Below are 16103 nucleotides of genomic sequence, written 5' to 3'. Positions count from 1 at the left end.
AAGACTAAAGGGAAATTCAACCAACACAGGCAAAAACGAGCAAGTGCAGAAATCCTGTGTATTGGAACTTGCAAAAACCAGACAGCACTGAAACCAGTAGCCATCTGCATAGTAATGAGCGATTCCCAGGCACAATTGATACACTTCAGGTGAATAAGGCCAAGCCAGACTCCTCGGCGCCAGCAGGAGCCAAGACAAAGGAAGGCCAACGGACACTCAGGGACCACCCAGCGATCAGGGAACGGCTCCAGTAGTGGAGAAATAGATCCAAGTGATAAGAACGTAGTCCAATCACTTGGAACCAGGTACGGGGTCCGCCCCGAAGGGCGGGAAGCCCCTGGGGACTATAAAGTAGAGCCCCAAGTTCAAATCTGTCATCTTGGCAGGGTCACTCAACAACGCAAATCAACCCCTGAGAGTGAACTGCCCAGCTGCTGCACCAACCAAGTAAGTCTCCAGTCAACGCTCGCTACGAGATAGGCGCTCCTAGCTACAAGTCCATACCAGCTTTTGAATCCTGCAGACTCAGGACCTGAATGAAAGGCCATTTGTTCCCCTGGCCTGGTGGGCCAATTCCAAAGTTAAGAATAGGCCTTTTAGTGATAGAAATAGTCTAGAAAGTAGAGTTATATGCATAAGTAGTGACTTACTGTATACAATAAATGTGTTTTGATTTGAATCTTACTAATTGATGTGTTGAGTTATTGATCAGTACTTGAACTTGAACCTCGTGGCGGTATCATAAAGATACCTGGCGACTCTTGAGCAAAGGTTAAACAAACAGAGCAAATTACGAATTAAGAGCCAACTAAAAGTTAGCAACAATGCTATTCCAGCTGCAGCGTGGCTCCAGCAGCGAACTCGTGTCTGAGGCCTAGCAGCGAGATGTATTCTCAAAGGAATGGCCCCATTACCTATTAATATACATCCAGAGAAGCAACTGACCAGATGAGTATCCACAGCTTCCTCGAACATTAAAATGATTACTGAATAGCTACAGTGGCTCTTCCAACTCATATTCCCACTCCGTTCTAGTTCCCCTTCCCCACTCCCCTTCCAATTCCACCCACTCTGACGCCTTCTCCCCTCTCAAATCAGCACATCCGCCACCCCATCAGTTCTGGTGTTCGCAATATTGACAGGATCGAGGAGTCAGGATTGTTGGGAGGCAGCAGGACAGCCAGAGATGGGTAGGAAAAGGAGCACAGGGCCAGTGGAAAGAGCTGCTTGGGAAATCAAGAACATTTATATTGTTAATTTTAACAGTTCACAGGAACATGGCCTTCATCTACCCTACCAGTTTGTTGACTTGCATGTGTGCTTATAACCTTTGCCCAACCTTTTGCATGCAGAAATCTGTGCATGTTAATATCCACATAAATCCTACAGTGCAGGTCATTCAGCCCATCAAATCTGCATCAACCCTCTGAAAGAGCACCCTCCCCAAGCCCACTCCTCCACCCGAATCTGCGCATCTTTGGACACTAAGGTATAATTTAGCATGGCCAATCCATTTAACCTGCACATCATTGGACTGTGGGAGGAAATCGGAGCATCCGGAGGAACCCACACAGATACGGGGTGATAGGGTGGGTTGTGGGCCTAGGTAGGGTGTTCTTGGACTTCGAGTGATGGCAGCCATGGTGTGTGGGCGCACACAGGGCAGCTCCTGCTTGAAGATGTAGAAAAGAGCTACCTTTACCCAAAATCGGGAGTAACCTCGACAGAAAAGCGTAACTGAAGGTCGGAGGTGGTATGTCTGCTGGTTACCAAATCCGGTAGAAGGTGAAGGACGTAGCCAAAGATTTGGAAGGGACCTGACGTGCAGCACCCAGTGGAAGGATGGCGGCGGGGGAAGGGTCAGTGCAAGTAGCAAAGCCCCAGATGGAACTGTTGGTGGCCTTCATCAAGGAAGAGTTCCGCCAGCAGAGGAAGGAGATGCAGGAGGATCGTTCGAAGACCATCGAAGGGGCTGTGGCACCTCTGAACAGATCAATGGAGAGGGTGGAGAAATGCTTGGACGCACAGGGGTCACTGATCTGAGAGATTGAGAGGGTGAATGTGGGACCACAGCAATCGGATGGTGGCACTGGAGGCGGAGGTGGGGCTCTTAGGTGACCTTTACAAGGCATTGAGAGCAAAGGTGGAGGAGCAGGAAAATAGGTTGAGAAGGCAGAATCTGCTAATAGTTGGCCTGTCTAAAGGAGTGAAAGGTGCGAGTGCCACGAGGTACGTTTTGAGGATGCTGGCTGGGTGGTGGTAGAGGGGGTGTTAGACAAGACCCCCAAGGTGAACAGAGAACACAGGTCTCTGAGGCAGAAGTATAGAGCTGGGGAGCCACCGCGGACGGTGATCATGAGGCTCCACAAATTCATGGAGAAAGAGAAGGTTGTGCAGTGGGCCAAGGAGAAACGCAACTGTGAATGGGAGGGGAACAAGGTCTGAATATTGGAGCTGTGATAGTGAGTGGAGTATTAGAAGAGACGCCGATGGTACTGGTGAATGTGTATAAGAACATAAGAACTAGGAGCAGGAGTAGGCCATCTGGCCCCTCGAGCCTGCTCCGCCATTCAATGAGATCATGGCTGATCTTTTGTGGACTCAGCTCCACTTTCCGGCCCGAACACCATAACCCTTAATCCTTTTATTCTTCAAAACATTTAATGAAGGAGCTTCTACTGCTTCACTGGGCAAGGAATTCCATAGATTCACAACCCTTTGGGTGAAGAAGTTCCTCCTAAACTCAGTCCTAAATCTACTTCCCCTTATTTTGAGGCTATGCCCCTTTAGTTCTGCTTTCACCCGCCAGTGGAAACAACCTGCCCTGTACCGAATTGGGCCATGTAGGTTTTACGAGGGGTTGCTGGCAGTGATCCCGGACTTGGCCACGCACCAGTTGGTCATGGGAGGAGATTTTAATTGTCGCCTAGAGTAGATAGGTCGAGCCCCAGGTCAAAGGATAGAATATGAATGGCAAAGGAACTGAACGGGTTTTTGGAAAAGATGGGTATGGTGGACCCGTGGAACTTCAAGACCTCAGGGGGAAGGAAGTATTTGTTTATCTCACCTGTGCATAGAGTGTATTCAGGAATCAACTTTTTTGTGGTGAGCTGGGAGGTTTTGGTTGGGGTGGAGGGGGCAAAATACGTGGGGATAGTATCATAGATCATCATAGAATTTACAGTGCAGAAGGTGGCCATTCGGCCCATCGAGATTGCACCGGCTCTTGGAAAGAGCACCCTACCCAAGGTCAACACCGCCACCCTATCCCCATAACCCAGCAACCCCACCCAACACGAAGGACAATTTTGGACACTAAGGGCAATTTATCATGGCCAATCCACCTAACCTGCACATCTTTGGACTGTGGGAGGAAACCGGAGCACCCGGAGGAAACCCACGCACACACTGGGAGGATGTGCAGACTCCGCACAGACAGTGACCCAAGCCGGAATCGAACCTGGGATCCTGGAGCTGTGAAGCAATTGTGCTATCCACAATGCTACTGTGCTGCCCAATGATAGTAATCTCGGACCGCGCCTCACTGGCTGGAGATTCGGCTTAGATCGGGACGGGAGCAGAGACTGGGGTGGAGGCTCAATTCGGGGTTGTTGGCAGAAAGAGGGTTTTGTGGTAAAGTGCAGGCTGTGATTAAAGATTATGTAGAATTGAACCAAAACGGGGAGGTGTTGGTGGCCACATTTTGGGAAGCACTAAAAGTGGTGATCCGAGGGGAGATTATCTTATTCAAGGCACATGTGGACAGGGAAAGGAGGGAGGAATATGAACTGCGAATGAATAAGGTAGTGGAGATACATAGGGAGGACTCAAGGGCGCCCACCATGGAGGGATTGGTAACGAGGAAAAAATTGCAGGGGCAATTTGAAAGGTTGACGATGGGGAGGGCGGTAGGACAGTTATGTCGGGAAAGAGGGGCGCAGTATGAATACGGGGAGAAGGTGAGTCAAATGTTAGCACATCAGCTACGGAGGCAGGCTGCGTCCAGGGAAATATTGAAGCTACGGACTGGTGTCAGAGACGGGGAAGATAAACGAGGTATTTAGGGATTACCACAAGGAGCTGTACAGGGCGGACCCGGGGGTGAAGAGGAGGGCATGGGACGGTTCTTAGACAAACTGGTGTTTCCACAGTTGGAGGAAGAGAAGAGGCAGACACGAGAGGAGCCCCTGGGTCTGAGGGAGGTATTGGACAGTATAAGGGGTATGAAGTGGGGGAAGGCTCCGGGGCCCAGTCGTTACCCGGCAGAATTCTATAAGGAGTTTGCGACAAACCTGCACCGCATCTCGAGGGCGTTTAATGAGGCGTTGGAGAAGGGGGAGCTGCCGGAGACTATGACGCGGGCAACGATCACATTAATACGAAAGAAGGGGAAGGATCCATTGGAATGTGGGTCGTATAGGCCCATATTGCTGTTAATATAATAATAATCTTTATTAGTGTCACAAGTAAGCTTACATTAACGCTGCAATGTAGTTACTGTGAAAAGCCCCTAGTCGCCACATTCCAGCACCTGTTCGGGTACACAGAGGGAAAATTCAGAATGCCCAAATTACCTAACAGCACGTCTTTCGGGACTTGTGGGAGGAAACCGGAGCACCCAGAGGAAACCCACGCTGACACGGGGAGAACGTGCAGACTCCGCACAGACAGTGACCCAAGCTGGAAATCAAACCTGGGACCCTGGCGCCGTGAAGCGACAGTGCTAACCACCTTGCTACTGAAAGTGCTGGCTAAATTGCTGGCGGGAAGGATGGAACGTTGTGTCCCGGGATGGTTGCGGACGGCCAAGTAGGTTTCGTAAAGGGCAGGCAACGTTCTAGTAATATAAGGTGGCTGTTAAACGTGATCATGATCCCGTCGAGAGCCCAGGTACTGGAGGTAGTGGCGTCCATGGACGCGGAGAAGGCATTGACCAGCTGGAGTGGCGGTACCTGTTTGAGGTCCTGGGAAGGTTTGGGTTGGGTTGAAGTTTGAGACATGAGTGTGCCTGTTATATGATGGCGAGTGTGCGGACCAATGACATGGGTTCATGGAACTTTGAACTGCTTAGGGGAACAAGGCCGGGGTGCCTGCTTTCACTACTGTTGTTTGCGGTAGCTATAGAGCCTCTGGCAATGGCTCTTAGGAGATCGGCAGAGTGGCGAGGGGACGAAGGGAGCATCACGTGTTGCTATATGAAGACAACCTACTATTTTGGACCTGCTGGAGATCATGGAAAGGGCCATGGGCCTGTTAGGGAAGTTTGGGCGTTCTCGGGATACAAGTTAAAAGTAGGAAAGTGTTCCCGGTGAATGAGTCGGGGCAGCAAACCAACCTGGGGAGTGGGGGTGGGTTGCCATTTAAGGTGGCCAGAGACAGGTTTAGATTCTTGGGGATTCAGGTAGTGAGGGAATGGGCGATGCAGTATAAATAGAATCTATCAAAGCTGGTGGAGGAGGTTAGGGAGGATCTGAAGAGGTGGGACACGCTGCACCTGACTCTGGCAGGGAGGGTCCAAGTGGTGAAGATGAATATTCCAGGCACTCCCGATCATTTTACCGAAGGCCTACTTTCGAAAACTGTATCATCTCGGACTTTGTATGGGCAGGGAATGTGCCGGGGTTAAGAGGACCCTGTTACAGAGACAGAGGCAGAAGGGAGGGTTGGTTTTGCCAAACCTGCTACATTATTATTGGGTGACGAACGTGGAGAAGGTGAGGGGGCAGAATGGGTTCATATGGAGGAAGAATCCTGTTGGGGGTCCAGCTTGAGAGCCACGGTGACAGTGGCATTGTCAATGGCGCCAAGGAAATACACGGAGAGCCCGGTGGTGCAGTCCACAGTAAAGGTCTGGAACCAGCTGAGGAGGCATTTCAGGATAGAAGGGATGTCGGTGCTGGCGCCACTGTGTGAAAACCATGGTTTCGAGCTGGGGGGGGTGGAAATAGATGGCATGTATAGGACGTGGAGAGAAGTGGGCTGGTTAAGGTGAGGGATCTGTACCTGGAAGAGGGGTTTGCTCGTATGGAGGAACTGAAAGAGAGGGTAGAGCTCCCAAGAGGAAGTGAGTTTCAGTACCTGCAGGTAAGGGACTTCGCGCTGAACAGGTTCCCCAGGTTGCCGAGGTACACCCAGTTGGAGCAACTGCTGCTTCCGGATGTGGAAGGGGAGGCAGGATCGGTGACATAGATGGGTGGCTGAGAGAACAGGGAGGTGAGCAGGTGGTGAAGATTAAGGAGAAATGGGTGGGGGAGCTGGGAGGGGAGATAAACCGGGGAGTATGGAGTGAGGCGCTACGAAGACTAAATGTGACCTTGTGCGCAAGGATGAGCCTGATACAGTTCAAGATGGTACACAGGGTACATATGACTCGGGCAAGAATGAGTGGGTTCATCCAAGATTTGGCAGGCAAGTGTGAGAAGAGTGGGTGGGGACCAGCGAATCGCACTCATATGTTCTGGGGCTGCGAAAAATTGGAGATTTGCGGGGGGATGAGAGAGAGAGAGAGAGAGAGAGAAAAAGAGAGAGAGAGAGAGAGAGAGAAAGAGAGAAAGAGAGAGAGAGAGAGAGAGAGAGAGAGAGAGAGAGAGAGCGCGCGCATCTGTGGCGCTAACAAGGATATTGGGAGAGGTTGAGCCAGACCCTTTGGTGGCGATATCTGGGGTATCATGAGGTCCGAGCTGATGGAGGGGAGGAAGGCCAACATTGTGGCCTTTGCCTCTCTGATTGCTCAGCGAAGAATTCTGTTGTATTGGAGTGGCGGTCAGCAATGCCACCGGGGGTAGCGGCCTGGCTGGGTGACCTTTATGGCTTTCTTTGTCTGGAAAAGATCAAATACGAATTAAGGGGTTCAGCGGAGGGCTTCAAGGCAATGTGAGGGATGTTCATGGCCATGTTTGAAGAGCTGTTTGTTACGTGGGGGGTGAGGGAGCAGGGAGGAGGGGGTGAAAAAGTGAGAAATTTGTACAAATTGTATAGTTGGAAAGTTTGTTCCCAGAATTGTTTATGTTTTGTAACCTTTTGTATAAGTTTGGAATTAAATACATTTTTTTCCTTCTCACTGTAGTGATTCTGTGATTCAAAACAGAAACCTCTGGCAGCAAAGCATGTGCAAAAAATTACCCATTGACTCAAAATTGCTGGCACAAATGGGGATTCACACCAACAGAGACCAGCACTTCAAAAATAAAAAAAGTCACCCGCTCTCATTAAACACTTGCACTCAGCACACTCAACAAGTTTGACAATAACAATTGGCATAACATTTTCCTCATACATTACATACACTAGACACAAGATTTTTAAACTACATTTTAAATTATTAATCTGACCACAAACATTTCAGATCTCACCATCAATAAATTTGAATTTCCTTTCTCTTTGTGATAGTCTCAACTGTTGTCCACTGCATCTGCAGACATGACACCTGAAACAAGGAATACCCAATATTTGATCAAACAATAACTAAAGGTTTTTCACCAAGTCTGAAGAAAACGCATCACTGGCAAGTTCTGCTGAATACAGACAATCTGAATTTCTGTGGAAGACATATTGAGGTGATCAGTAAGTGAACTGGACAGTAATGAGTGGCTTTCACACATGCATAGTTGTTTGGAAGTCAGAAATTGCTGTCCAGCCTTTAATAACCTGTATCTTGCCAAAAGACATGGCATCATATACACAGAATGGTCTGAAGTTACCCACGAAATAAACTTGGAAAGTTAGGACTTGACAATTCAGGGGCAAATTAACTTTGAAATGGAGATACAAGTCTGACTCCTCCCAAACACCTTCTCTGGCATCAAAAAGTTACTTCTAAAAGTGTGCGGTCACATCCCTTTCAATTTTAATTATTGGAAAGTTACAACAAGAAAAACATTTTTTTAATTTGTCCTTCTTCATCCTGTCTTTCTTTCTCTTATTTTGCTTTCTGTGCATTGTTTGGGATTACTCAAACTGACATTGCCTGGGTTAGACTGTGTCTGCATATGTAGTGCCTGTGGTGTTCGTATCAGGGAGGAATCTTCAACCCGATTGCTTAGCAATACAGTTGTTTCCCTGTTCACACAGGTCCCAGGTCTTCTGTGGAGAGCGTTGCACTGTTTTGACACTCTTAATATCTGCACGTCGCAGCGCAAAAGCGTACAAAGTTAAAGGAGGAATGCATTAACTGAGCGCCGTTTGCCAATTGCAAAATCTGGGACAGTAATATGTACTTACTACTGGCATCAGAAAGCTTTGCTATTAGAACCAGTGAACATGTACAGAATAGCTTGGTTTGATTATTTTTTAAATCGTTAATGCATATTCATGATTTTATAAAGTATATATATTTGTTTTAATGATGGTAAATCATTGTTTTTGATTACACGTATTAATATTTTTGTGCAACTATTAGAATCTCCTGGCAAGTTTGTTAATTAATACAATTTGAATCATGAAAAGAAACAGAGAAAACTGATCAAACTTCGTCAAAATAAATGTGCAATATCCACATTGGTTCAGGAAGGGTTACAATATGCAATGCCAGGGCGTTTACCCAGCTGTACATGGGCTTGTATCTCTTGGACTGCCAGTTGTTTCAGTTGCTGGTAAATAAGAAATTGTTCCCTCATAGCAGTGGTGTGAAAGAAAGGTCTTGAAACCTAAATATAAACAAGGAGACACCAGTGTAAGATAGGACTTTGAGTTGAATACAAGTCAAATTTCATTTTGCTGCACAGATGCTGGGCTTTAACAGTGATGGCAAAAGTGACAATAACTTCCTTTTTAATATAATGCCTCTATTGTAGCAAAGCAATTTATCGAACAAAATTTGACATGGAGCCAAATGAAAGATGGGTGATTAAAGCTTGGCAAAAGAGATAGATTTTAACGGTGTGTCTTAATTGAGGGGAGAGATGCAGAGAGGCAAAGAAGCTTATAGTGTGGGAAATCTAGAACTTAGGGTCTAGGTCGCTAGATGGTGGAGTGAAGAGAATTAGCATGGTGGAAGAGGCAAGTACTGGAGAACCGGAGAAACCAGGCAGGACCCAAGGCCTGGAGGTTATAAAGGCAGGAAAACAAGAAACCATGGAAGGATTTGAAAAATGTTGAAGAGAATTTTTTTTAAAAGACATGGTTCGACCAGGAGCCAATATAGGCCAGAAAGCAGAGGGATGGTGGGTGAACAGGACTTGGTGCGAGTTAGAATATAGGCACCAGTGTTTTGGATGAATTTATGTTTACAGAGAGTGCAAGGCGTTAGGGTAGCCAGGAGAGGATTTGTAATAATAATAATAATCTTTATTATTGTCACAAGTAGGCTTACATTAACACTGCAATGAAGTTACTGTGAAAAGCCCCTAGTCGCCCCAGCGCCTGGTCAGGTACACTGAGGGAGAATTAAGATGTCCAATTCAGCTGCCAAGCCCGTCTTTCGGGACTTTGTGGGAGGAAACCGGAGCACCCGGAGGAATCCCACGCAAACACGGGGAAGAATGTGCAGACTCCTCACAGGCAGTGACCTAAGCCGGGAATTGAACCCGGGTCCCTGGCGCTGTGAAGCAACAGTGCTAACCACTGTGCTACCATGCCACCCATTTGAATAGTTGAATTTAAGAGGTATGGATGAGCTTTTCACCTACAGATGAGGTGAGACAGCAGACCGGGTGATGTTAACTCTCTAATAAATAATAATATGGAGATCCATTTTGTTGTCAGAGTATGTGTTATTCTGGAGACAAACAACTGGACAAAGGCCACTTTCAGTCACAAGGGGAATTATAAGAACAGGAGGACACATATATGCCATTCCTTTCAGAGCTGCACAATTACACAATTTCCATAACTGGGCAAGATCTTATGTCACATCTTAAATGTACAATAATAGATTAAAATTACCTGAAAAATCATATCTCGATGGACCCATCCAACGGTTCTTTTCACTGTCAATCAGTGTATCACCATAAAATCCATACCCTAATAGAGATACTGAATACTTCAAAAACATGTTTTTATGATGAACTGAACTGACGTCAATGGGTTGAGAGTCACCTGAAAAAAAGGGAAAATGACGTTAATGCAACAATTATCTCTTGAAAGAAATGTTACATAATGCTCACCTTCAAAAGAGTAGCGAAGGAATAATTATGTCCATGTTAAATTTTGACATGTCTATATTATTAATATGGTTTAATTTCCTGATAGATCGGGAAATTAAACTTCTTTTTCAAAGATCCTTAGATAGAAACTTTTGATTGGGTGTTAATGGATGATGTGGGACTGCAGGGGTGGAGAGGTGTCATGGGGAGGGGAGGGAAAGAGACAGGTTAAGCTGGAGTCCTTCCGCCAGTCGAGGTCTAATTGCAACCTCCTGTTCATTAATTGCCAGAAACAACATCAGTAGGCATATGGGCAACGTGAAAACAGTAAATGAAGAAAGGCTCTGTAGTCAAATGCATGCAGTATGAATTTATTTTTAAAAAATAGCAAGAGGCACAAATCAATTTAAAGGGTCTGTTGCAGAGAACTGGCTACTGTGTTCAGTTTGGGGCACCAAACCTCAAAGGGTATCTCGGCATTGGAAGTGGTTCAGCACCACTTTAGAATGATTCTGCAGGTCCTGAGGTCAATTAAAGGTTAATCTGTTCTCAGAAATTTGAAGATCAGCAGGTGTTTGTAAATTTTCAATTCCAGGCCTGATGAAACCAGTAAGAGATGACAAGCTGTCTTTTTAAAAGGATGGTTGCTATGTTAGATAATATTCAGTTTTTAATTACTATTGGGAGAATTCTGATAACCACTGATTGAACATTATCATTATAACACAGTCATCAGCCAATTTGCTTTAAAGCTGTATACCGATGTGAAATAGGGTGCACAGGAGGCTCTCTGCAGTGGGGTGCAGGGCTCACTCGTGCCTGACACGGTGTCGACATTCACCCCCTTTGGGGTGCTCTTTTGTTTTTCTGCCTCCGTGGATAGGTCAGGCAGCGTCCTATTAGGCCCTCCCCACCACCCTCCTTTCCCCTCTCTCCCCACCACACTCAGTTCCTTTCCCTTCTGTTGGTACAGAGGCGAGGGTATCTGGTCTCTCCAGTGCAAAGTTTAGTGCTTGTACCGTATGCTTTTCGTACAACTGTGCTGTGAACTGTTTTAATAATCAGAGTATCCTACCCCACCTCCCTGTACGTTGGTACTAAGGGGAGGGTATCCTGTTTCTCCAACACAAAATTAGTGTTTGACCTTGTATAGATTTTTTAACTGTTTTAATAAAAAGAGATGGCCAATCCAAAAAAAACAACAATAATTTTTGAATAAACAAGACCAATGACTCACTTAAGGAGCTTTTAAAGTGCAAATATTTTAAACGATAACCATCTGGCAATTTATTTGCAGTTCAAAGCCCAATAAAACTTTTTAAAATTAGAACTACAATTCCAGATGGGTTGCAACATCTTAGGATAAATAATAATGCTTAAATTGAGATTGCACTATCCATGGTGCGTACACAGGAAAAGGTAGCTGTTGGTGCAAAAACTTACAATTTTTGATCATTCCTCACAATAGTCCAGAAAGGAGACAAAACACAAATAGGGAGACCCAGGGCAAATAGCACTCAAGTGTTGCAGCCAAAGGGTCATTGATGAAAATGAACTGTTCAGATAAGGCAGATTAAAAGTTTCCCCATGTTTAATGGATATAAGTATTTTCAGATTACATTAAATAGTCAAGATACCAACCTACAATAATGTGCAAGGCAGATGTCATTGGATCATTTGCTCCAACTGTTGCATAGCATATACAGTCTGTTGAACCTAGAAGAGATAATTTTTGCTTACAGGATTATTTTCTATTTCTTATATTTTCTTGCAAGAGCAAAGTTCCTATTGATGACAGCAGATTAAATGTGTTAGGCATCTTATATGTTCACTTCCAGTAAAGAAATTGATTACTCCAAGATTACAGTAAAGGGTTGCGAACCTTGCCAGTCATCCATGCAATAATTATGGTTGCACTTCCATCAATTTTCCAGCCATTAAAATTAAAAGGCAGAAAATCATGGGTAACGGTGCACAATGTCTTAAATTGCACAATGGAAAATATTCTTTTGCCAGTGGTAAAAATAAAGTGGAAACATTGGGCTTTCAATGTTTGTAAAAATAATTATTTTTTATACACATGTTTGGACAGACATGTTGCTTACTAGGTGACGATGAATGATGACAATTGTCTTGTTAAATTTATCAATTGACCAGGCCATCAGCCTTGACAAATCTAAGTCGGGTGAGGAGGAGGAAGGCGGTTGTAAGTGAAGAGATACACAAGAGTGCAAAAGATTGCTTGCAATGCCTTTACAAAGGAAAATACATTGCTATTTTACTGAGAAGTTGCTTAGAAATTGAGTTTGGCACTTCTCAGTCAACATACAACATCTGCAGTGCTTCACCTAATTTGCAAGGCAAAATGAAAATGCACATCTTAAAAAAAAACATTTTCCACAATGCTCACAAACATTACCAAAAGTTATACAGTGTCTAATATGTTCTCGAGACATCCTAGGCCTACTCAGAATTATATTCTTGGAAATGCTTAGCCAGTTTTTATTAAAAACAAAGATCTTTAATATTTCCACAGGTGTTTTAAAAAAATTAATTTACGGGATGTGGGTGCCGCTGGTTAGTCCAGCATTTATTGCCCACCCCAGATGCCCTTCAGAAGGTGATGGTGAAGGGCAGCACGGTGGCGCCGTGGGTTAGCCCGGCAGCCTCTCGGCGCCGAGGTTCCAGGTTCGAACCCAACTCTGGGTCACTGTCCATGTGGAGTTTCCACATTCTCCCCGTGTTTGCGTGGGTTTTGGCCCCATAATCCAAAGATGTGCAGGCTAGGTGGATTGGCCACGCTAAATTCCCCCTTAATTGGAAAAAATTAATTGGGTAATCTAAAATTTATTTTAAAAAAAGGTGATGGTGAGCTGCCTTCTTGAACTGCTGTCATCCTCGAGATGTAGGTACACCCACAGTGCTGTTAGGGTGGAAGTTCCAGGACTTTGGCCCAGCGACAATTTAGGAAAGGTGATATATTTCCAAGTCGGGTGGTGAGTGATTTGGAGGGAAACATCCAGGTGGTGGGGTTCCCAGTATATGCTGCTCTTGTCATTCTAGATGTTAGTGGTCTTGGGTTTGGAAGGTGCTGCCAAAGGAACCTTGGTGAGTTACTGCAGTGCATCTTGTAGATGGTACACACAGTTGCTACTGTTCGCCGGTGGTGGAGGGATTGAATGTTTGTGGAAAGGGTAGCAATCAAATGGGCTGTTTTGTCCTGGATGGTGTCGAGCTTCTTGAGCATTTTTGGAGCTGCACTCATCCAGGCAAGTGGAGGGTATTCCATTACACTCCTGACTTGTGCTTTGGGGGCTTTGTTTAGAGCAAACATGATCCTACAAATGTGTAACTTTGTTACTCAATTTGCAATGCAAAGTGGCTTGCTTGGTTAGCTGCATTATTTGAATCTTCAGACTGACTCAAGGTGAATCACAATGCATAACACAGGAAAATGAAATGAAATGAAAATCACTGTCACAAGTAGGCTTCAAATGAAGTTACTGTGAAAAGCCCCTAGTCGCCACATTCAGGCGCCTGTTTAGGGAGGCTGGTACGGGAATTGAACCGTGCTGCTGGCTTGCCTTGGTCTGCTTTCAAAGCCAGTGATTTAGCCCTGTGCTAAACATTTCCCTGATAGAAAAAAAACTTGTCAAAGGTGCAGTATCAAGGAAGTGACACAACAGCAATTTTGGCATTATGCCGTATACAGAGACTCTCTCTACTGTCTTGCAATCTTCTTCAATTTGTAATTATTCTTATGTTAAGATTCATACAATTGGCTCCATTCTATTCCGCAATAGCTGAACTGGCTGGTGGCCAGTTGAAATTTGATAGGTTATTTCTCAGGACTATGCAAATAAAATATACATATTTTTTGTTCTCAGTTGAAAAGGATTTTCAGATTGTGGTAATAAACTATGTTTTATTTTAGCACAGAAACCGTGAATTCTCGCCTGGATTTTACTTTTCTAAAAGTGGCAACAGATAAAATAAGTTTTCTGTAGGTTGAGGTTGATACATAGAAGCACAAAACTGACAAAAGTTGTTTCTTTAATGCAACTTTGTGAAAAATTAGTTTAGAAAGCTTATATAAGCAGTCAGAAACATGTTGGTTGCTGCGTACTTGAGTATTTAAAAATCCATTACAAAGGAGTAGAAAAAGGAACAATGGGGCCTCAGCGACTTCTCAGAGTGTAATCTGAAAAAGGGATTTGCATTAAAGTGTAAATTATCACGCGAGAAATAACACAGCAACTTTTCATGCAATCTACATGTCATTTCATACGTTTAGAATCCCAGTACTCAAATTTAATTAAGCCTATGATATTTTTGAAAATGCCATGATAATTTGTAGGGGTTAACTCTCACGTTAATGAGTGTGTGGCAATACTCCAGCAGGATTGATGAGTTGATAGGAGAACATATTGCAGACATACTAGAATAGGAACCTAATTTTACTTCCAGCATCAGATATAATAAAAGCAGTCCCACTTTATTCATAGAGTTTTCTGGGTCTTCCCAAAATATACAGTGAATATGACTGACCACTTCTCCTAAAATATACAGTGAATATGACTGACCACTTCCAAGAGAACAAATTATCTTATCACTTAGGTATTTTATGACAGCAATTAGGTATATTTAAAGAGCAGCAAACCTCCCCAAGACTTTGGCTAAGAGAGTTTAGAATTGTTTAATCATGATGTGTCAAATTGAATCTTTAAACAAAATATTGTTCCCTGAGGGTTTATTACATTTAAAATTTAAAAGATGCAAATTATACACCAAAGTTTCAATAAACAGTTCAATAACAAGAAACCACCATTGTAGGTAAAGAATCAAAATAAAACAAAATAGGAAAACAGCAGTTGCTGAATGCTAACCTAGAAAAAACACAGACAAGAGGTTCACTTCAACTGAACAGAGAATTTACAAAAATCGGATTCACATAAAATTTCTTGATGCTAGCTTAAAAGTTCCAAAGTACATGCACGGTAGGTGAATTGGCCACGCTAAATTGCCCCTTAATTGGAAAAAAATAATTGGGTGATCTGATTTTTTTTTTTTTTTTTTAAAGTTCCAAAGCAGTGACCATTCACTTTCTGGAATTTTGATCAGAAAATATCTCAGCCAATTTAAGCTGATACTAATTTCCCCGACAATGTATTCACAAATGATGTTTACATTGATGCAATAACATTTTAGACTGATGCTAAACTTCCCGAGTATAAGCTTGTCAAATATACATGGGGCGCAATTCTCCCATCGGGAGACTAAGTCCCGACGCCGGAGTGAAAACCGGAGTGTTTCACTCCGGCGTCGGAGGCTGCTCCCAGCCCCCTATTCTCCCGCCACTGGGGAGCTAGGAGCAGCGCCGCGTCATCTATGCGCGCCGGGCCTTGGCACCGTGTAAAAGCAGCACCGCGTAAATGACGCGGCCGGCGTCACCTGCGCATGCGCGGTTGCCGTCCTCCGGCAGGCCGCCCCACAAGAAGATGTCGGATGGATCTTGCGGGGCGGCGGAGGAAAGGAGGTCCTCCTTCAGAGAGGCCGGCCCGCCGATCAGTGGGCACCGATCGCGGGCCAGACCCCTTTTGAGGCCCCCCTCCTCCCCCCCACAGGCCACCCCCCCAGCGTTCTCACGCTGTTCCCGCCGGCAGCCACCAGGTGTGGACTGCGCCGGCGGGAACCTGTCGTGTTGGGCAGGACGCTCAGCCCATCCGGCTGGAGAATCACTGCTCGCCCATTACAAACGGCGATTCTCCCAACGGCCGTGATTTTCGCCGCGCCAGTTTGGGGGGGGGGGGGGGAGAGAATCACGTGCGAGCGCCGGGGTGGCGTGGCGGGAGGAGAATTCCGCCCATGGAGTGTCACGGTCTGAACAGACACCATTGCAGAGTGGAATAAAGCTACATTTTCTCCCGAAAGCCACACTATACTTCATTTTGGCATCAGGTCAGTCTATGACTACAGATTTAGGCTCTATTAATATGAAAGAGCACCATTAATGAAAAACTG

At 45.1% G+C, this 16103-nt stretch overlaps 1 protein-coding gene across 2 annotated transcripts in view; it reads right to left on the bottom strand.

Moving 5' to 3' along the window:
* Window positions 1-16103, bottom strand: part of cerk (ceramide kinase) — a 102032-nt gene that overhangs the window by 16907 nt on the left and 69022 nt on the right. For both annotated transcript variants that reach the window (XM_072471466.1, XM_072471467.1), the window contains exons 7-10: window positions 11724-11798; window positions 9883-10035; window positions 8540-8645; window positions 7353-7426 (exon numbers count right to left, since the gene is read on the bottom strand). In XM_072471466.1, the coding sequence (XP_072327567.1) occupies window positions 7353-7426; window positions 8540-8645; window positions 9883-10035; window positions 11724-11798 (408 nt within the window). The remainder of the gene's footprint in view (window positions 1-7352; window positions 7427-8539; window positions 8646-9882; window positions 10036-11723; window positions 11799-16103) is intronic.

Source organism: Scyliorhinus torazame, chromosome 13 (assembly GCF_047496885.1).
Source record: "Scyliorhinus torazame isolate Kashiwa2021f chromosome 13, sScyTor2.1, whole genome shotgun sequence".
In the NCBI taxonomy this organism is placed as follows: Eukaryota; Metazoa; Chordata; class Chondrichthyes; order Carcharhiniformes; family Scyliorhinidae; genus Scyliorhinus; species Scyliorhinus torazame.
Note: the sequence above shows the minus strand (reverse complement) of the source record. Positions and strands in the feature narration are given on the sequence as shown.